At 36.2% G+C, this 21,956-nt stretch overlaps 3 protein-coding genes across 3 annotated transcripts; 1 reads left to right on the top strand and 2 right to left on the bottom strand.

Annotated features, from left to right (window-relative positions):
- Positions 1 to 239: 239 nt before the first annotated feature.
- On the bottom strand, positions 240 to 7,205 carry LOC119191767 (the record flags this gene model as incomplete). Its single annotated transcript, XM_037445635.1, has 10 exons — positions 6,910 to 7,205; positions 6,029 to 6,836; positions 5,197 to 5,482; positions 4,526 to 4,734; positions 3,348 to 3,493; positions 2,172 to 2,320; positions 1,704 to 1,900; positions 1,258 to 1,427; positions 720 to 865; positions 240 to 357 (listed from the first exon to the last, which is right to left on the bottom strand). Coding segments are annotated over exons 2-10 (1,876 nt in total), but the record flags the coding sequence as incomplete, so codon positions are not given.
- A 5,263-nt stretch (positions 7,206 to 12,468) lies between these two features.
- On the bottom strand, positions 12,469 to 14,046 carry LOC115447576. Its single transcript, XM_030174720.2, has 2 exons — positions 13,374 to 14,046; positions 12,469 to 13,146 (listed from the first exon to the last, which is right to left on the bottom strand). Exons 1-2 carry the CDS (start codon positions 13,698 to 13,700, stop codon positions 12,649 to 12,651), a joined length of 825 nt encoding a protein of 274 aa, XP_030030580.2. The 5' UTR covers positions 13,701 to 14,046; the 3' UTR covers positions 12,469 to 12,648.
- A 695-nt stretch (positions 14,047 to 14,741) lies between these two features.
- Positions 14,742 to 17,753, top strand: LOC119188555 (lipid storage droplets surface-binding protein 2-like). The gene is made up of 3 exons (XM_037445636.1): positions 14,742 to 14,931; positions 15,885 to 16,011; positions 17,479 to 17,753. Exons 2-3 carry the CDS (start codon positions 15,885 to 15,887, stop codon positions 17,736 to 17,738), a joined length of 387 nt encoding a protein of 128 aa, XP_037301533.1. The 5' UTR covers positions 14,742 to 14,931; the 3' UTR covers positions 17,739 to 17,753.
- Positions 17,754 to 21,956: the final 4,203 nt, after the last annotated feature.

The raw sequence follows: 21,956 nt of genomic DNA, 5'->3' as shown, positions 1-21,956 counted from the left end.
TAACTTTTGGGATAAACAAATTGTATTCTAATACAATATGAAGTGTACTCTTTCAGTGGTAGAGAGTACACGCAGTATTAAGTCCGACTATACCCATACATAAAACCATAGAAAATGTAGTATTATTTTTTTATTAAAATTCATCTTATTTTTTTATATGTGTTTACATGTAGTGCAATTATATAGATTAATGTATACTGAAGTGTATAAGACTATGCTCTCTTGGTATTGGTACTCACTGTGGTGCAGGTCGGCGAGCGTGTGCAGCGCGATGTAGAGGTAGCAGGCCGCGGCAGGCTCGCGCGCTGACGTCACACACCCGCTCTTGCACTGGGACGACTTGCTTTTGAGGCACGTCTGCAAATATGTTCACTCAGTGCAAGTTCATATACATATCTAATGACATTATCTCCATGCGTTAGGGAATACACAAGTAAAAAAAAAATCAAATATTATTCCTCACTCCTAGATCCATTCCGTAGCATACCGAAATGATACATTTATCTGAATCAATCCTTTACAGTCACCATGATCTATTGAAAAAATAATACTGTCAGAGAAAACATGGCCTGAACTGATGGATTTAGAAACATAAAACTTTGCAAAACAGATTAAAAGAAAGTATTTTTGAAAATCAATTTCTGGAAAGGTTGAAATGTATCAGGTACGCAGAGAACAGATAAAACAAAATAAACTGGATAAATATAAACACAACTAACCGTAAATAGAAAATCTAACACGGTCCTGGCTAGCTGGTGGTCATAGGCGCGATCTATCGCCGCCTGTGCAACCATGCGCACGCGCATCTCGCACGACCCCACCGGGAGATCTATTGACAACGACTCCACATGTCGCGGAGATTTATCTGCAATAATACAAAATATATAACTATCAACATTCATGCTGACTGCTTTTATATCTGCGGAATAAAAGAAAGTCACATAATGTGCCACAAAATGTTTCTAATTTTATGATATATTATGAGTATTTCTACAACACAAATTCGAAATACGAGTCCACAAGGGTAACTCTCTTCGGCTATAATATCAGAGCATCTAGAAATTCAATCCACTCGAGGCGATCTCTTACTGACTACCATTAGATGGAATAAAATAACTAAATAGGGTAGTGTGGACATACAGTTACAAAAATATAAATATATTTTTATATGTAATGAAAAATAGCACAGATCATACATACACAAACATATATAAATATTATAGTCTATCAATTGTGTGTTACCTGCAAGTCACTCACCATGTAAAGCCAGGCCCAGTGTGACGCAGTAATCCATAGCGGTGTCATCAGCCAGGAGCGAGGCCGGTAGCGAGTCCAGTTCCTCGGTCCCGAACAACAGGAAGCCAGCAGTGAAACACGCTTCTAACTCCGCTATGATCTTGCCTTTTAGTTCTTCAGTATAGAATTCTCTATTGTAAAATATAAATAAGGAATATTTTGACATCATATATGCAACAAATAGTTGACACTATTTTACTATTTTTGTAATTTTTTTATTAATTAATGTTATAAAGATAATCCAAAACTATATTCATAGTATTAAAATATTTTTCTTATTAGGTCCGTTAAGAAATATTTATACCTTACAAAGATTTCGGTATATGTAACTACCAACTACACAGTATAAATAAAGGTAATAATATAAATATTTTACTTTGGCATTTACTATAATCAGAGTGTATTACCGTGAGCAGTGATGCAGACCCGCCAGCGCGTGCAGCGCTGCGTTGGCCAGCGTGCGCAGCGCTTGTTGCAGGCGAGCGTACCGCGCGTGCGCGAGCGCGGCGCGGCTCAGCGCGAGCAGCAGCACGCGCACACCGCAACACGCGCGCACCACTCGCGCGCGCCCGCGCACCCGCCCCACGACTCCGCCTGCGCCTGACTTACGTCCTGTAGGCAAAAAATTACAGATATTCATATAATCGACTTATTTCGACGATCATTCAAAATTAATTAAAAACACTAGTCCATTAGATAATTAAACAAACAACTTATACGATGCATATTTGTTTATTTTTTTTCATCGTTGGTATATAAAAAGCACTTTTATAACAAAATTCACAAACACAAAATCTTAATGCGCTGCGTACATCCGACAGCAAGACAATTACTCGACATAGCTTAAAATATATTTCACAACATTGGTAACATACCACATGAGTGAAGAGTAGCAGCCTCGACACCAGGTCCCTCAGCGGGAACGCGTACAACAACGCGAGTAGGTCGCGCTCGCGAAGAGTGCCGTCACTCACCGCACCACCGCTGCCGTGTTTATCCACTTCTTCCCATACTTCCTCCGTTTCTGGAATAAAATATTTTTTTAGTATACAGGCACCCAAAAATTTTATTTTGCAGCTGTGAAATTATTTCCACATAAAGTATGGATTAATGAGACATGATTGTTCCTCCAGTCAAGACAATATTTATGCCAATGTTCCATAGTGACAGTTGACATATATCCTATACTGTACTGAATCAGGACACCTTGGTTCCTAAACTCGTTATTGATAACAATATAATTTATAAAAAGTATTTTTATAAATGGAAATCATTCGCTTGTTGCTAAACGCTATGTCTGGACATAAAAAATAACAGTTTAGAGTTACAAAGTACAGTAGAGTAGCGCACAACAATACACTGAACATGTTGTCCTGAGACATTAAAGGACAGCTATTTCACTGATTATGAACTTCCAATTAAAACACAATACTTGATGTTACACGCCGCATGTGGCCAAAATGATGAATACAGCCTTAACCCCTTAGTAATGAAGAACGCCCGCGCGTACCAGTGGGATGCAGTACGGTTTTTCTTTTTTAATTTTATAGGGGACAAACGAGCATACGGTTCACCTGTTGGAAAGTGATCACCGTCGCCCGTGAACATCTGCAATATCAGGGGCACAAAGATGCATTGCCGGCCTTTTAGATAGGAATACGGTCTTTTTAAATAGTTATAGCTGGTAGTATTATAATATTACACAGCAATTACCGGCACGGCAGCGCCCTAAGGTCCTGGGCTCGAATTCCGGATTGGACAAAGTGATATTTGAGTTTTTCTGTCAATATTAGACCGGAGTCTGGTATTTGTGCCCAATATGGCGACAGGCTCGCCCTCTATCACATCATGGGACGGAACACACTTGGCGAAAAGTGGGTACTCTGGTTGCGCTCTTCATACCCCTTCGGCGATAAATGCGTGATGTGTGTGCATTTAACAGTATACCTATAGTTACCTACCCGAAACTTTTGTATATGATTGATTCTTCAATAACCAACAGTTCAATATTCCCGATAACGATACACCATATAAGCTATAATAGTTTTCACCCTCTGTACACTCGACCGCAGTGTCCAACTGAGGCTTTGGTCTCGCCAGCAAGATCTCCAACAACGCGATTACTCGAGCGGCCTCCCCGCTGTCTTCAACGTTCAGACGAATGTATCTCGACGCCCATTTAACTGAATGGGATTGTCTGAAAAATATTCAGATCTTAAATTGTTATTTTACAATCATAAAGTAGTATTTTACAGAATTTTACTGACTGATTAAAATTTTGCAAAGATGAAAAGAATTGATATTGTGAATTTGTATATTAGCAAAATACAAACACAAAAGGTAAAACGAATCCTGGTCTTTCACATAGTGGCCACAAGCATATTAACTAACTTCTATCTATACTTCTATACTATTATATAAAGCTGAAGAGTTTGTTTGTTTGTTTGTTTGAACGCGCTAATCTCAGGAACTACCGGTCCAAACTGAAAAATTCTTTTTGCGTTGGATAGCCCTATGTTCGTGGAGTGCTATAGGCTATATATCATCACGCTATACCCAATAGGAGCGGAGCAGTAATGCCTAATCTCAGGAACTACCGGTCCGAACTGAAAAATTCTTTTTTAGCCCTTTGTTCCTGGAATGCTATAGGCTATATATATCATCACGCTATGCCCAATAGGAGCGGAGCAGTAATGGCTAATCTCAGGAACTACCGGTTTGAACTGAAAAAATATTTTTGTGTTGGATAGCCCTTTGTTCCTGGAGTGCTATAGGTTATATATCGTCACGCTATGACCAATAGGAGCGGAGCAGTAATGAAACATGATGCAAAAACGGGGACAATTTATTAGTTTTGAGCGCTTCTGTTGCGTGCGCTGCGTAAACGGTTAAAGTTATGCAACAATAATGTATGACGGGATTGTACCTCTTAAAAAGTTCTACAAAAATATATCATAAAACAAAGTCCCCGCTGCATCGGTCTACCCGAACGTGTTAAAGTCAAAAACTACCCAACGTATTAGGATAAAATTTGGTATGGAGACAGTTTGAGACCCTGGGAAGAACATAGGCTCCCGGAAAATATATAGCGTGACTTTTATAACGGAAAACTTTAGCCCGAAAAACTTTATAACGCGGGCGGAGCCGCGGGCAAAAGCTAGTGTTTTAATAATAACCCTCTTTACATTTATTTTTGACCAAGCTATAATTTAAGTAAACCTAAGCATACCGGAACAAATGATGTATCAGGAACAACAGCTGTCTCACGTCACTAGCATCTAGTAGTGCGCCAGCTAGCGCGCACGCCCACCGCTGCAGCGCGCTGGCGAGCGACGCGGGTGCAGTGTCACTCAGACGCAATGCTTGCAAAATCAACGAGAGTGCGTTGCGAATCTCCGCTTTACTGCCGCGTATCGTTTCTGATATTAGTTCTTCTATCTGCATAAAGACAATCTATGCTATATCCAGTTATCTTAATGTTTGAACTTTTATGTAATAAAATTAATAATTGAATGATGGCGACTCTGCATATCGAAGTAAACCCGGGACAATTCTTGTGCGCTCAGTCTCTACACCGCATGTACGACCTTGCACTGGAGGACATTTGCTGTGGCCCTCGGTACACAGTTTAATGTGTATATCTCTTGGTTGGATATTCACATTGAAGCCTATATCCTTCTTTCTCCCCTCCACCCTTCCTAACACAAGGCTTTTGCCCTTCCCCCAGTCTCCCCTCCCCAAAATCCCTCCAAACTTTTCCAGTAGTGCCACATGCGCGCTCAACGTATTAAATAGCGGACCTCGCCCATTGAATACAGAATTCAACTCAATAGCAAAAATCTCAAACCACACACTTCCAAAAATTTTATTTTTGCAAAGTAAATACATATCATGGACTACCCTGACAGGGTGTGCCAACAAGGCTGCATGCTGATGATGGCAGTAAGAATCCTGCACATCCCTCAACAGCGACTCCAGTCTCATCTTAGCTACAGGTAGCTTTTCTTTCAACAGCTCAGCATGCTCATAGATAGCTTTGATGTATACACTGGCACCGCACAGACACGGCTCTGATATGTTTATGTTGCGCTTTTCTATTTTCCACAGGGCATTTCGACTCTTCTCTTCATCTTTCACTTTGACAGTTAGTTCGTTGCGCTCGCGTTCCACTGCTATTAGTGATGATCTGAAATATTTTTTTTTATTTAAAATTATTATTATTTTATTTTTATTATTTTATTATTATAATCTTTTTCTTTAAAACCATAATATTTACTAGGTAAATTGGTTCCTCTTTTGTAAATTTCCATCTGGATAACTATTATCACTACATTCGCTATACCCAATTGCAAACAATTGTATACAATACAGATCAAGACTGAAATTTCATATAGGTAGTCCCAATAATTAAATCCAAGTATTGACAAGTGTTCTCTTGTTGAATCCAGGGAAACAACTGCCACACTTGTTTCTCCTGGCTATGCGTATTTTTGCTTATCTCATGATGAAATTGTATAAAGTAAGTTTTTCCTATTCAATGAACACTAAAATCCTTTTATCCAAGTTCCAAAGTCCAGGTAGTCTTTATCAATTACCTGGTAATGGCAGCATAGCAAAGGTAACATTATATACCAATATGACATACAATAATATGACAATCGCTGATGTATCAATTTCATACAGCTATCAAATTACTAAAATACACTTATATATTTATATATATGGTTCTTACCTGAATGTAGACAATAAATCCACCAGAGGATGGTCAGGTCCGATGACAGGTCCATTTTCCACTAAAGCCTCTTCTCTTTCACTCATTGCTTGCATTTCTGCTATCTCTTTCCCTCCAAACAACCTTACAGCATCTTGTATTGACATACATTGCGTTTTAGGCTCAACGGGTTGGGCAACTTCTATTTCACATATAACCTGTGGCGTTTCTTTTACCTGTGGCACTTCTTCTAGCACTGGGGCTGATGGCTGCACATCTTCTAAGCTTTCTGACGTTTTAGTATCCACAGCTGGTGTTCCTATTTCAAGTAATTCTGAACTTGTTTCTTTACTTTTTTGAGTATTTGTGTTTTCAGGGTGTTTCAAATAGGCATCAGGATCTTCTAATTCCTTCTTTCTTTCCTCACTCACTTCTGTTATCTGAGATATGGCCATACTTTTTAGTTTACTAGTCATGTTTTTATAGCCAATTTCTAAATCAGTAGTTGTTGATACTCCTTTATCAATATTTTGAACATCAGACTCGTTATCAAGAATTTGTTCACTTTTTCTATATTAGAGATGTCTGAAGAACACATTAATACCTCGGATGCTTCAGATTCGTTTTCAATATGAACTTTTAATTTTTTTGCCTTCGAAACAAATTTACTCGGCGTGTCTGCAACCTCCACTTTGGACTCCAAAATTTGTTCTTCACTTTTCAGTGTAGAAATATTTTCCTCTAGTGTGGACTCTTTACTAATACTGGGAATTTCTGGAGTATCATCAACTATTTCCGTTCTAGAACGTTTATCCTTGGACTTTTTCTTCTGCGAACATAATAAGGGCTCACTTTTGGTCAAACATTTTGTAATTTTATTAATAATATTGCTAAGAACTTACCTCTTTACGTTTCTCTTTAACTAAAGTAGCCATTATTGTTAAACCTTGTTATTATACCATCAAAATTATTAGGCTCTATTAATTACGTGTTTATTCACACTGAAAATAGTTTCTTTGTTGTGTTTTTCGTGTTTTACGCTTTTGACATAAACAAGCAATCAAAACCAATTAATCAATAAGAGCGAGAGAAAGTCCCAAATTGTATAGTGCCAGCGCGAGAGAAAACATACATTTATGCTGAATAAATAAAAATAAATTTGCGATATGGAACGATGTTTTTGACAGTCAGCTGTGTGCACGCAGCGCAACCAATACAATGACTAAATATAAAGAGGACAGGCCTCAAAAGTTAGCTATATGAATAAGTTATATTTATGTTAGGGAAATCGACGCAGAATTGTCAATATATATGTCTATCTCTTTTACTCAAAGCTTATTTGGAACGCAACAAAAAGACAAAATAATTGCTTTCTTCGCATATGGCACTATTTCGTTTACTTCAACACACTGGGACCGCCTTGCGGCAGAAACGCCATTTTATGCTGGGCAGTCGGCAGGTACATGTAGTGTCAGACGATGTAAACAAATCTTCATAAATATTGAATTTAAAGTAATATAATCATATTCTCAATTGTTCAGTGTGTTTATTAGTGTATTTGTTAAGTTTCGAAAATGACTCAGTGTTGTGTGAAAGGATGCAAATCGAATTCACGCAAGAAAGACCCCGAAATATCTTTTCATAGGTTAGTAACTGTTTTACCGAAAATTAGCAAATATCTTTGTATATTTACTTTTGGATGTGTTTTTATCAATTAAAATGATATGTGGATCTGGTTTGTTAAGCTTTGGACCCTTTTAGGCGTGATTTATACACATTAAAATCATTATGTTTGTTTACACACGAGCTTAGGGATGGGTGGGTGGATTTGTTTAGAAATTATTGATATCGATATTTTAACAGACGCCCGTTTATCAGTTACGGTTTTTGTCTTTGAAAGAATGTTAGAGCACACAATAATCAATATTGTATTATTCAGAAGGACAAACTAAGTGAAATTAGAATATTTTTAAGATAACCAAAAAATTTAAAAACCAAGGCAAAATGAATTGAGAATATTGAGCGACGTGATTGGAATCCTACACCAAATACATATTTCTTTACATTTTGAGAAGATATGCATAAACCACACGTTTAATTAACGCGAGTAAAGATAACTGTTTTCCAACAATATTCGCGATAAGTAAAATAGTAATGATTATTATACTTCACCTAATAAGTAGTAATATTACTTTAATATATTGCTATGAATAAAATTAGAATTGTTACATAAAAGAATAGATAAACATAAAAGAAACAACATAAAGATGAAATGTAAGATATATTTTTACAATTGGCGGTCTTATGTTTCGAGCAACCTTTGCATGCACGGAAATAGATACATAATCATATTGTTGTTATTGCAAATAATTATTATAATTGATTATCTTAACCACCATTGTACGGTCATTGATTTTAGTTTGCTGAACCATAGTTATGTTTCTCGATCAAAGAGCATAATAATAAAATAAAATAAAACCAACCAAATAATTGCTGGCTACGCTATCTTATTCCATTTATCATGTATTAAATAAATATCTTAACCCCTTTCGTATTTGATCTTTTTGGGGCTTGTTTGTCTCTCTTAATTCTTCGATGTCGATACAAAATTTTCGGTACTAGCATATCACTATTGTAAGGGGCGGAGTCGGCACCATTTTGTTCATGAAATGTGCCGCATGTCACGTGACCATATTACCCATCCTCTATACTTCTTTTATCATTGAACCAATAGCGCAACGAAGGTGCATTGATGTTTGTGGAAGGTTGGTCAGATACGTGTAACGTAGTACCTACAATTAATGGGTAGTTATAGTAATACAAGGCCCCAATGCCAATAGGTAAAGAAAACAACAATATTATTAAAACGCAATTAAAATTTTGCCAGATAGTTGCATACTTTTGATCATTTTCCATTGTTAATAAATAAACCGCAATGTTTCCATATTATAAGCGGCGATAGCCTAGTTGGGTGTGGAACGGACTGCCGAAACGAATGACCGCAGGTTCAAAGCGCAAGAGCACACACCTCTGACTTTTGTGTATTCTTTGTGAATTATCGCTTGTTTTAACGGTGAACGAAAACATCGTGAGGAAACCTGCATACCTGATACTTAAAGTCTCTTCACGAATTTTGAGGGTGTTTGAAGTTTACCAATCCGCACTAAGCCACTGTGGTGGACTAAGGCCTAAGCTCTCTCAGTAATAGAGAGGGCCCGTACTCAGCAATGCGAGAGTATATATATGAATAATGGAAGGATGATATTATTAATGTTTATATCCCCGACTTGGTTGGTAAAGGTGCATCATCATGGAACAGATACTTAGATGAGTACATAGTGCTCGTCAACGAGTTTTCGATTGTTGTGTGGCGCTACTATCGAGGTATTTCCACAGCGCACTAAATCCCAATCCGGGACATATCCCGAATAAAATTCAATATTTTCCCGACTTAGAATCAAACTCAGGATGACGCCGGTTTTATAACCCTAGTTAAGTACTATCATAAACTAATGAGACAATAGGTACATTAGTTGTGTTTATATTAAAATGAAGTAAATAAAGCGAATTATGTTGAGAATGCATCTTTTTAGGGTTTTATAGGAACGGATTCTTATAGGATCACTTTGTTATCCGTCCGCCGCGCCCGTCCGTCTGTCAAGACTCTTTTTTCAGGAACGCGTGGAGGTGTTAAGCTGAAATTTATATCAAATACTCAGGTCTACTGTCTTTTAGAACTGCGAAAGCATCAAACTTCTAAGCCAACGCAATCAAAAGATACAGCCGTTTATGCCGCAAATTTTCGAAACTCGCAAGGAAATCAAAACCTACAGTGAACTCAGAATCTTGAAATTTGTTACAAAGCAACGTCTTATAGCACAGATAAAAATTGGGGAAACCATAAATTTTTAGTTATTTAAAAATTTCCCACCCGAAAAGGAACTCTTATGGCTTATAGAATCACTTAGTTGGCCGCCTGTCTGTCAAAATCTTCTCAGGAACGCATAGATGTATCAAGTTGAAATATATAATTTAATATTAGGTTCTACGGTCTCTTTCAGCTGTAAAAATCAAAGTTGTAAGTCGACACGATCAAAAGATATGACCGTTTATGTTGTAGGTATATTTTCACATATATTGCGATTTCAAGGAAATCAAAATCTATAAGGTATTTCTCGTTGACCTAGTATCGTGAAATTTTATAACTAGCTATATCTTACTGCACATATAAAGGTAAATATGTAGGTATCTATTTTTATAGCAAAAAAACAATATAGGTACTATTACAAGATTATTATTTGCGGTTGGTTCAATAACTGTGTCTAGAAATCGAACGGCACAATAGGGTACCGGACTCATTTTTGATCTTTACTATTATCAAATATTTATATAATATTAATTATAACACAGAAGTAATTATTAAAATCCGGTAAAAAATCAACAAGTTATAAGTCTTTGAATTTCGGTAGAAGGGGTAATTAACAAGAAACAGAAAAGAGACGAAATACCCACATGTGACGTCATAGGGAATTACGACGCGTGCGAAAGAAAGAGATGAAGCGATATCCCCACATCGCGTCCACTTCTGCACATTACAATATTTTAAATATGAATTACTTGCTCATTCTTTAACCAATTTTAATGCAGTTTTCGCAGGAGTGCTTCTTTTTCGTATTATTAACCATAACATATAGAATAATGTACAAAATCAAGTATAGGCCGGTCCCCTATTAAGTTTGTCGAGTTTGAACTTATATACCTTGATAACTTTCCTACAATTGTACGAAACCCTCGGTGCGCGAATCCAACTCCCACCTGTCCGGTTTTCAACAATATTGACACTAGTGAAACATTAGCATTACCCCAGTAGAGCCGACCACGCCAGATTGGCAGTGCATACTCTTACTCATACTCTATTTGAAGTAGACGTACTATCTGTCACATAGACAACAATAAGTAAAGTTGGTCTATGGTCATGCCTCAAGACGGCAACACTGTCGTTGCCACTCATCCTGTTCCGTTCATGCCACGACCGATATCGCGCACACAATAAAGTCAATCCTGATACATTGGGTTTCATTAAGTCTCCAACCAGTAAAACACTATCTACTTTGAAGTTTAATCACGTTGCTATGTTAAACGCCACGTCAATAATAACTATAGGATCAAAGACCGCTTGAGTCATTACAAACATTTGTAATTTACACTATAAATTGCGTAATAGCCTGGTCAAAGTACAAAGTCAATATTGTCTAGTTTATTTTTGTGATGTCAACATTGTCTAAATGATAAATCGTTTATAAAGATAACTAGACATGGGGTATCCTTATAATATATTACCTATAATATGAGGTGATAAAACTGGTGGTAGGTCTCTCATATGCGAAAGTCCGCCTGGGTAGGTTCCACTGCAATGTCTATTTGTGCCGCCCAGCAGCAGCGTGTAGTCACTGTTTTTCTCCCGTTTGAAGGATATTATAGCCAGTGTAACTACTGGATATAATAAGACATCTCATATCTCAGAATGGCCAGCGTAGTGGAATACCAAACAATAATTTGTAATTCAAGGTGTTTGATGGTGTTTCTGCTGTTTATGGGTATCGCTTACCATTAGGCGAATGACAAGCTCGTCTCGTCATTCAAAGCAATAAAAAAAACCTACAGAATCGATTAGCAGGCCGGTATAATTGTATCAACCGTATAGGGATTCTTCGTCCCTTGCCGGTTATTTTCTTTGGGCTTCATCTCACTTAGCACCAGGTGCAGCCAAATACTTTGGCGAGATCTCCAATCAATCCTATAACATTACTAGCTCATGAAATATTGTGTAGGTTTTTATAAGTGAAAAGGACTTTTAGAGTTAAAAAGAAACTGTACATTATCTACTGCGTTTGCAGTCTGCGGCAGTGTGGCACTGACGACGGCCAAGTCGCGTAGCGCCTCAATATTTCAAAATTTGAATTTTTATTAGTTCGATATGTAGCCAGAATTTCGTAATGAACATTCTACTACATTCGGTTTAAAAAAATCGCATTATTTTCTCGTCGACATATTTTTTCAGTCCTGAATCCTCTGATATAGTATATAGTACAAATTAGAGCCAAGCTGTAGATGTCCACAAGCTTCGTAGGCCATTATTTTTTAAACTAAAGAGGGACACAAGACTTCATGTTACTTCAGGCCAGCTACAGATGACGGATAGCTATACGTGACTGCAAATGGCCTAATCCCTCCGCAAGTTCCTTGTCCTGAACCTCTCGGCTCTATTCTAAAGTTCTAAGTTTGCAGCGACACAGCAGTAGCTATTATAACATCCTGCATCGCTACTCACGTATCTGTCTTTTGGCAACATCGCAAGTCAGAATTCAATCATTAGAAAAAATATCTAGGAGAACAAAATAGCGTGCTGTACTCTTCTCAGTTTGAAAGAAGTAAAGGAAATAATCTGAATGCACCAACAATAGATTTACGTAACCAAAATACCGCCATCAATGGCGTATCAATTAACTTTATTGCACAAAATATAATAAGCACCATTTTGATATAACAAAATCTACCATTCGTACACACTGGTAGATAAATTCAAGGCATAACATGTTTATAAAGTTCAGTACACGTACCTAAAGAGGTACTATACTATGCTATGACGGCGGTTCCGTCTGCAAGTGGTCTTGGTACGACGTGTTCTCGTCTTCGTACTGTTGATTATTTTGCTGCGCTATAATAAAAATGGGAGATTTCAGTTTTCTAGGTACCGGTGACGGCGACGACGAGTAACTTCGAGACGGCGTGGGACCGCTCTGCATTTTGGCGCGAAACATTATATTGTCAATTTCGTGCATCGCGATGTCTCGTTGGTGTTCATCTAATTTTTTCAACTTCTTCGCTAACAATTGTCCGTAGAGTTCATATTCGTCCGTTTCCCGCTTTTCCCCAGTCGGGCATTGTAAATAATTGACTGTACTATCCATTTGTTTTTTTGGATAAATGTACTCGGAGCTATTTCCGCCTTTTTTCCCCTTGGAAACATTCGACGAAATATTTTTGCTTTGTTTTCTGTCGAGTACGCCAATAATTTTGGTTGTATTGTGCTCTAATAAATTGCTATTTTGTGGTGTATACCCACCGGCATTGTAAAACTGAAAAAATAAAATTAATAAGTGTAACTTTATCACATAGCATTCAAAGTGATAACTGGTCGGTAATTAAAATAGCCAACACAAATGATAACGAAGTTTGAAATCAAATATCCCATCCATATTTGACGAATGTTTGTGACATAAACGATAAGTCCAAGTCAAATATAGTCATTGGTTGTTACGTAATTGGATCAAACTGGCTCCAACCTTTACCCAAATTTACTCACCTCTTGTTCCAATTGGTTGGTGCTGTCGCATTCATATTTCCCGCCAAGAAAACTCTCCATTAGAGGATAAGCGAACCAAGTTGTACAATAACCATCGTGAGATTTCTTCTTTTTATGTAAATGCATTCTAAATGATGTCATGAGCGATTCTTTCTTTTTCTTAAGATCTACTACAGAAAAGTTGACAGACAAAGCCGACTGTATTCGTAGCCATGCATCGTTATTTTCACTTCTATTTCTGTGCAAAGGATGTTTCGGGTCCCATAAGTGTTGTTCGCGTCTGTACAGTTCCAAAAATTCCAATACGACGTCATTGTTCCACGACATTTAATCTCACAAAATAAATATATTTAAAAACCTTGTACCAAGTCACGAAACCAATACCAAATGCGATCATTCGCCAATCAAAAAATGCACTCTCGGCCAATGTTTGTTTATAAATGTATAGGTGTTGGCCCCATTCCACAAATCAATGTTCGCTATGTGGCATTTGACAACCAACCACATAATAATATTCGACTGTATCTATTCGGCCAACATCACCAATATTGGTGTATCAACAAGAAAATAGAAAAAGGTATTTTCTGTTTTTTGCTCTCACTTGCTTTTCTTCTTTTAACCAGGATCAAGCGGGGAGTTATATGGGTTTTGTTTCAGGATATTTGATAAAAGACGCGATTCGTGAAGTTTTCAGAACATCATACTATCTCTTTTTCTCTCATGTAATATTGTATATATTTATCTCTTTCCTTTGCGAAATGAATGACATTCGTATATAGAATTCATGTAAAAAACTAGTGATGTTCGTTGTATCATAAAAAAGTTGACATCGCGAAATCGCCTAAATACTACCAGTTTTTATTTATTCAATATTTATGCTTTATGAATAATTGTAACAAAAATTGTACTTACAACAAATTTTAATTCTATCCACCACTACAAGAAATACGGCTTTTTTACAGTCTACAGCCTGTCAAGGGTTTTCAATTTTCACTTATAATTCTTTCAATTACCAGATTTCGCATTCGTGACACATTATTCAAAAATACTAAGTACACAAAACCTTATTTTACTATACATTTTTAATGATCTTACTTTGCTTGGTGATGACCAAAACAATGTTTATGCTTGCCATGCGAGATGAAAACTTTCCCAAGTGCGCAGGCGGAAGTTTCTTAATTTTGATACAATAAAAATATATATTATATGTTAAAATAATACGTTAACCTTAGAAATAAAATTGAATAATTACATGTTCTATTACAAACAGTTATATCTCGTACCTATTTCTCGTATTGTTTATTTCGATTACTACAATATAAATGAATCGACTAAAAGATGACTGTGCTGTGTACTACACTAGTCAAAACAATTTTGTTGGTTTGTTTCGTCATTCGGCCAAAGTCCAAGAAAGTTGATTCATATCAAAATATAAAATACACTTGTTTTGCCATTACCCATCCAGTGTTCTGTTAACTTAGCGAGCAGTTGATACGTAAAGTGCGTTAATAAATTAGAAAGTACCAATTTTTGTGTTGAATATAATTTAAATCGAAATGTAAGTTTTACAACATTTCTATTAGTTACATTAAAGTATTTTAAATGTTATTGAATAATGCAAATTATGTAGAGTGAGCAACCGTTTCACTTATTATCGTTATTACGGCACTATTTTGTGGGTACATTCTTGACGAACTACGGAGTACAGCCGGTTTAAATTGTTTTTTATTCATGTAGTTTTCCGTTATTCGGTAAACTACCCCCATGATTATTATTCAGCAATAAGAGATATTTATTAATGTACCATTTATAATATAATCATAAACCGTAACGATATTAAATTTGTTACACACTGAATATTCTAATTAGAATAATTTCTAAGAGTAATGTAGTAGCTACCTACATAATATTTTATATGCCCCTCACTATTGAAGTTCATATCGTTTGCTGGGCATAAAGATTAACCATTCCTATTTATGTTATGTACACAGTTTATAGCTGTAGAATTATAAATGCTCTTTAGTTTATTGTTCAGATGCACTATACATGCAAATGAATAATTTCAAGATTTTTTTTCAATAGTATTTTTCTTTCCATTTAAATAAGTAACAAACCAAGCTCTGTTGATTGAGCATATTTGATTTATAACATTAAAGCTTATTTATTCCATAATTACAACTTTTTGAAATTTGTAATAAAATGATATAGATGTTGAGTAATAGTTTTGTCTATATTTACAATAACTTGTTGTGTACTCAAAATGTTAATGTAATATCCTTAGAAGTTTTCCACTTTGTTGGCTCAACTTGAACCCTATAGGTAATGAATATTACCCTTTAAATGTGGGTACTCGCACTTCTGACTAGCCCTTTGTGAACAAAAATTTTAGATATCACAATAATGTTTCAAATCATATAAACAGTTTCATTAGCATACTCTATGTTCCTAAAAGTATGAAAACTATAAATTCCACAATATAGACAGAGATACTCATCTTGACACTTTCCTCAGATGGCAACAGAAGTGAGTCAAGCACCGGCAGCATTGCCACAATTGCAGTCAGTCCAGAAGGCCATGGCCTTCCCCACTGTGGGGGCAGCGGTCGAACATGTTGGAGCATTCTACTCTAAAGTCAAAGGTAAGAATAAAAAAAGATGTATAAATATAATTCTTATAATTCCTATCTGTGATTAAAGGTGGTTTCTCGAAAAGGTAGCCCGACATAACATATAGTTACTAGCATAAGTGTGGTTAATGATAATTAGATTTAACATGAAAGGGAAGGCAGTAGGAATCAGGTTATATGGACCCTTCACCACTGAAGCCTATGAAGCCAAGGTGATGGTCAGCCTGGTGGTCACAGTCATGACTGGCACCAATACGACGGGCCCTCCGTAAAGTATCGAATCTGCGAAATTGCATTTTGCAGATGCAATTCTTTGCATAGGGACTGTTCGATACTATACGTAGGTCGAATAGTCAAGCTGGTTCCTCAATTCTGGAATTTTAAATTGTCTTGGAGTAATAAGAATTTAAGAGTTATTGTGCTCACTGAAAAGTCCAATACCTTCTTATATTAGTTGTTGTCTACTCTAGCCATTATGTACTTTGTATTAAAGTAATAAATACATACATATTATTATTGTTTTCTGCCATGATGCCTAGAATATGCACTGAATGCAATTTTCCTTAAGATTGCATTTGCATGTAGGTCAGTTATATCATACTTTTTATTTACAATGCTATATCACAAATATAAAGTTAGAGTGGCATTTAAATGAGTTTAAATTTTGATAAAAAATCATTATTATTTATATAAATTATTAGTAGTTAAAAGATTTCATTCTTTGAGTTATTATTACAGAAATACCAATCCTATTAATAATTCTATGACTATAGTTTTGGCATGTAGGGCTAATAATATCTTATTGAATCATGTTATCCACTTATTTATTTGGAAGTGTATATTTACTTGCTTACTAATTATAATATCTTTAAATACATCCATGAGACATTTCAATTACATTTTCTATTTGAATAATAAATGATGCACTACTTAAAGCATGCTGAATGCTGACACATATAAATTGCTCAGCAAGCATTTTTTACTAAAATACTTTTGTTTACTAAGCAGTGATAGTTTAACTGATTTAACAACATTCTTACTGGGTCATATTTTTATTGAGTATAGACCAAATACTTAAGTAGCTATAGTAGTAGTATTGGGATATAAGTAAAACTACTATTACAATATAGTTAACTTATTTTTATTCTGAAAAAAGTATTACAAGTATATTAAAATACAAGTATAATAAAATGTATGTTTGACTGGTACAAATAGGAATACCTGAGCTATAAGTACAAGCATACTAATGCTATAAATAATATTCCATTTAGTATTGTTAGCATTATACAATGAACAGGTCCTATTGTTAGATACATTATATTGAAACTAATATAAAGTTATTATAATGAACATGAAATAACATGGCTGGTTTAGTACAATGACTGCATCTTGACAAAATCATTTCAATATCGAATTGCGTTATTTCCCAGCCCTGTGGCACTCTTAGAAAAATTCCAATATGAAATTTCTTTTAATCAGGAGCACACTCTCTCCTGGAATGGGCACTGTCCACCGCTGAAGCGGGAGTAGTGCTGGCGGCATCCACAGCGGCTCCCTACGTATCCGCACCACTAGCAGTCGGTGATGCAAAGGTCGCCGCCGCCATCGACCAGCTGGAGCGCCGCGTGCCGCTCGTCAACGAGCAGCCAAAGGTCATCGTCGAGACTACCAAACAAGCAGTGCTTTCTAGAATATCGCCGCATGTCAACAAGGTGAGATTATTGTTTATCGGCTGTTAGATACGATGCAAGGCTTCGATAATCTCAATGCCTACATGTAATTCAGATTGGGAAGGTAAATCCGGCTTAGCTTTCTTTGTGACGTATTTCTTTTTCGTCCATACATAAGAATGATTTTACATTCCCGCGGTTAATGTTTACGAAACACTGTCAAATAACGTTTATAAAACGTCAGGTTTGTGAGCTGCACTGTAACCAGTATAAATAGAGTTACTAAAAATATGTTTCAGCATTTCCCTCAAGTATGAATGCACGTGAGTTTATACTATGCAGAAAACGGGATCGTTGTCCCAATTTCCTTTTCTTTTATTAAATATAGTATACGTCGAAAAAGTAGCATTATTTCTATAGTAATATAAAGTATAATTTTACACAACGTACATTTTTACTCTACTGTAATTCAAAAGTTTCCATTAGGATGATCGTGATATGAAACTCGAATGCTATATTCAAAACATGCCTAGGCCTAACAGCAGTCAATCTAAACTGATCGCTTGAACTTTGATTCAAACCCTGTGTTGATATTACGTAGCTACGTGCCACAGCTCACGGACTCAGGACTAGTGCGTTGTTTACGAAGCCCCAGGCGACGTCTGAAGGTCGCTCAAATGACACTCGAACGGGAAATGTTACCGACGAATGTAATAGTTGTAAACATGAGTGCGGAAGGCGGATTATTAACATACATACATAATTATGTATTATGAATTAGTTAAATAGGTTCATAGGGCGCAAATTTTTAAATGGTTGGTTATTTAAATGATACAAGACTTAAATCAATTAGATTGTGGATTTCATCGATTGAATTACGATAGAAAAGTGTGAGAGAGTTAAAGCGATTATGCACGCCTTGGCATAGATAATGTCTACGTTACTGACCTATGGTTTTGGCCGCACAGTCGTTTTGTCTCGTTTTGCCACACCATCCAGCCCACTCTATGAATGTAATTTGTATCTACATAACTAAGTCACGATTATACAGGCGCGGATTTATTTGATATTTATTGGGTCAATATATCGTTTTCAAAACTCGCGTGTAACTTGAATGCTGTTTATGAGTTCAAGGGGTTTACCTCAATATCATAGATAACTCATTGGTGAGGTCGACGTCAGTTATTAGGTGTGTTAGTGGTAGGTGAAAATCAAACATATTACTACCCCCTTGGAGCGTAAAGGAACACAGTCCCCGTCCCTTGGAGCGTAAAGGAACACAGCTAGTAGTTGTTAGCATGGTTTATTTCCCACTGACGTATCCAATGTCATTCTTACAACCTCTGCCCATAGTGCCATAATATTCCGCATAGTTTGCATACACTACACCCTTATTCATAGACGCCATTTATCTAAGCTCTATCCTTGCTGTGATAAGAAGTCTGTTTCTCAGTGCTGACGGCATGGCAGCCTTCGCAGTACGTAGACATAGGGCCGTTGTGATTGCCTAATATTGAGACACAACTTGAATCTAGTTGGCTGTCACCAACTCCAATCGATATTGTAGACATAATTTCGCAGGATATGACCCCCGCGTGACCCTTGAGCACGCTCCTGTAACGGGATGTTTCTCATTACATTATCACGGTACACCGAGTTGTCATTCCGCTCCGGTCGTTACTGGAAACTTCTGATAATAGCGTTGCGTATCATAAGCTTTTTTACTAAGTGATATGTACTTATCGGTCGCATAAATATTCTACAATAATTAATTTTATTATTGATAAACTTTTTGCTTCGATGTACTGGAAATTGCTTTGTTTGATAAAAGTAGTGGACGTTTTTATGACTTATAAAACATTACATTGCATAAATTGGTTTACTTTTTTTTTACTACAGATTTTCTGAAATTATTTGGGAATTTCATATTGATTTTTCGCTAGTCTTTATCCTAGCAATCTATAATACACATATTATAAATATTTTTAAAAGTTATTATAAGTACTTTGGAGAAGGTTTTTACGGAAAGAAAAATTAAGGGAATTGTGCAGAAAGTAGGAAAAAAAAAAAAAATTAACGACTCTTTTAACTTCGCGCGTTTGATGCAATGTGAATTTGGCAGGTAACTTTTTTATTTTCGACTAGATGACCCGGTGAACTTCGTATCACCTACATACATTTATTATTGTTATTTATTGTGAAACACAATTTTGCCATACAATACGTATGTTATCATTATCTGTCTCGCTAGTCGAGAGTACGGTTTGCACGTGAAGTAGCTCGTCGTACATTTGATTAACTTCGACTATCTAAGTCATCTTCCCGTGGCATTTTGCGACAATAACGAAAAATAAAGTTCTCACGCACTGACAAATTGATGATAGATTTTAATAATAGTCTTGAAATTTATTTATTTATTTTCTATTTTTAAGAACCCACTGACACTTTTACACCTTATCTATTTCTGAAATGTTTTGTATTTGAACAAAATAAACCAAAGAAATCGGACCTCATAATACAACTATGAAACAGACTTATTTCTGAATACATCTATATATATGTTACAGTTCTTTATTTCTAAAAAGAGAAAAGACATGAAATGTTTGACAGGTAGGAACATTTTGTATTGAAAACTTATATTGTCGTTTTAGTATTTTCCGTTATTTATTATTTATGTTCGTCACCGTTTAATCCATCCCTGGACTTCCACAAATAATTCAAAACCAAAATTAGCCAAATCGGTTCAGCCGTTCTCGAGTTTTAGCGAGACTAACGAACAGCAATTGATTTTTATATATATATAGATAAATATAAAAAATATATATTTTGTACGTGTGTATCTAACTGAACTCCTGAACCGTTGCACCAATTTTATGTCATTTTATGTGCTTTCGGGTGGATCCCTGGACAGTTTAAATTCACAATTGTATCCGGTAGCCGCTGTACTTGGATTCTATAATTTTATCTTCTTTATGATAGGATATCCGTCAGGGCCGCTAATCTTTGTTTCTGTTAGTTTCACTGACGTAGCTACTGCTGTATCAGCCGTATTAGTTTTACGGGGCCCCTCTTGGCCCATGCTACCTACATTACACCAAGCGGTCGCTCAAAAGTTCGCACTGCACTGAAGGACACCCAATAAATTTTGATATAGAGCCCGTCTGTGGCAAGCTACAGACGGGCTTATAAGCTCTATGGTTAGTCTCCCTCGAATTGATAGCAGTTATCAGTGTGATAAGAGTTGATCGCTGAACCGGATTGAAGCTTTATTTCTAATAACATCCTATTAGTAATAGGATGTATGCGACCTTAATGCCTAGGTGATAGGTCACATGTTCAACATGAAAAAATATTATGCAAAAGTTATCTTATTGATTTAGGTTATCTTATGCGGTTATTCTCTTTGTGTGGTAATGCTAAACGGGTAATTTTTTGTTATCAGTGTAGTTTTGGAACAAAAGTTACTTATGAAATTGTTTTGTCGTTATCTGTTTGGAAATTTATTTATGGAACATGTAAATAAGTATATCTACATGTATAGAAGGAACTTATCGTATATTTATAGGTTATAGATTCTTGTTATACTTATTTCAGGCGTTTTCCTGTTATCCGTTCAGTTCGTTAACTTTATATTTTTTTACTTATATCTGTTCATATCGGTGTATGAAATCAGTCTAAACATAATCTTTCGTAATCTAATCTGGAACCTTACATTATGCCCTTGGCCTAATAAATGGAGTTATCGTGACATCACGCATTGATGGTCCGCCTGGGTAGGTACCACCGCAATATTTCTACCGCCAAGTAGCAGCAGCTCGTCTGGTTTCGGTTCTACATTGTAGCCAGTGTAACTACTGGACATAATTAGACTCAACATCTCATGTCTTAGGATTGTGAGCGCAGTGGAATACAAAACAATACTTTGTAATTCGTTGTGTTGATAGTGTTTCTACCGTTTACGGGCGGTCGTATAACTTACCATCAGGCGAAAGGCAAGCCTCGTCCGTCATTCAAAGCAAAAAAAACATCACAAGTTTACTAGAGAATTGTTTGATTATAATTACAAACTCGTAATAGAAGAGGCATTTGCCTTGCTGTGTAAAATATAAGTAATTCAAATCATATACGGAATAAGAATTCATATAGGTCGCGTTACAAGAAGCCGTAGGTAGAATGGTGGTAATTTCGCGGTATGTAAATTCTAATAAACGATCTTGAACCTAATTTGTCGAATGTCGGTATAATTTTGTAGCTAGTATGTTTGAAAGTAGATTTATCGCTATCTCA

This window comes from Manduca sexta, unplaced genomic scaffold (genome assembly GCF_014839805.1).
Source record: "Manduca sexta isolate Smith_Timp_Sample1 unplaced genomic scaffold, JHU_Msex_v1.0 HiC_scaffold_190, whole genome shotgun sequence".
NCBI classification, from domain to species: domain Eukaryota; kingdom Metazoa; phylum Arthropoda; class Insecta; order Lepidoptera; family Sphingidae; genus Manduca; species Manduca sexta.
The sequence above is the reverse complement of the archived record's forward strand: the minus strand, read 5'-3'. Positions and strand labels throughout refer to the sequence as shown.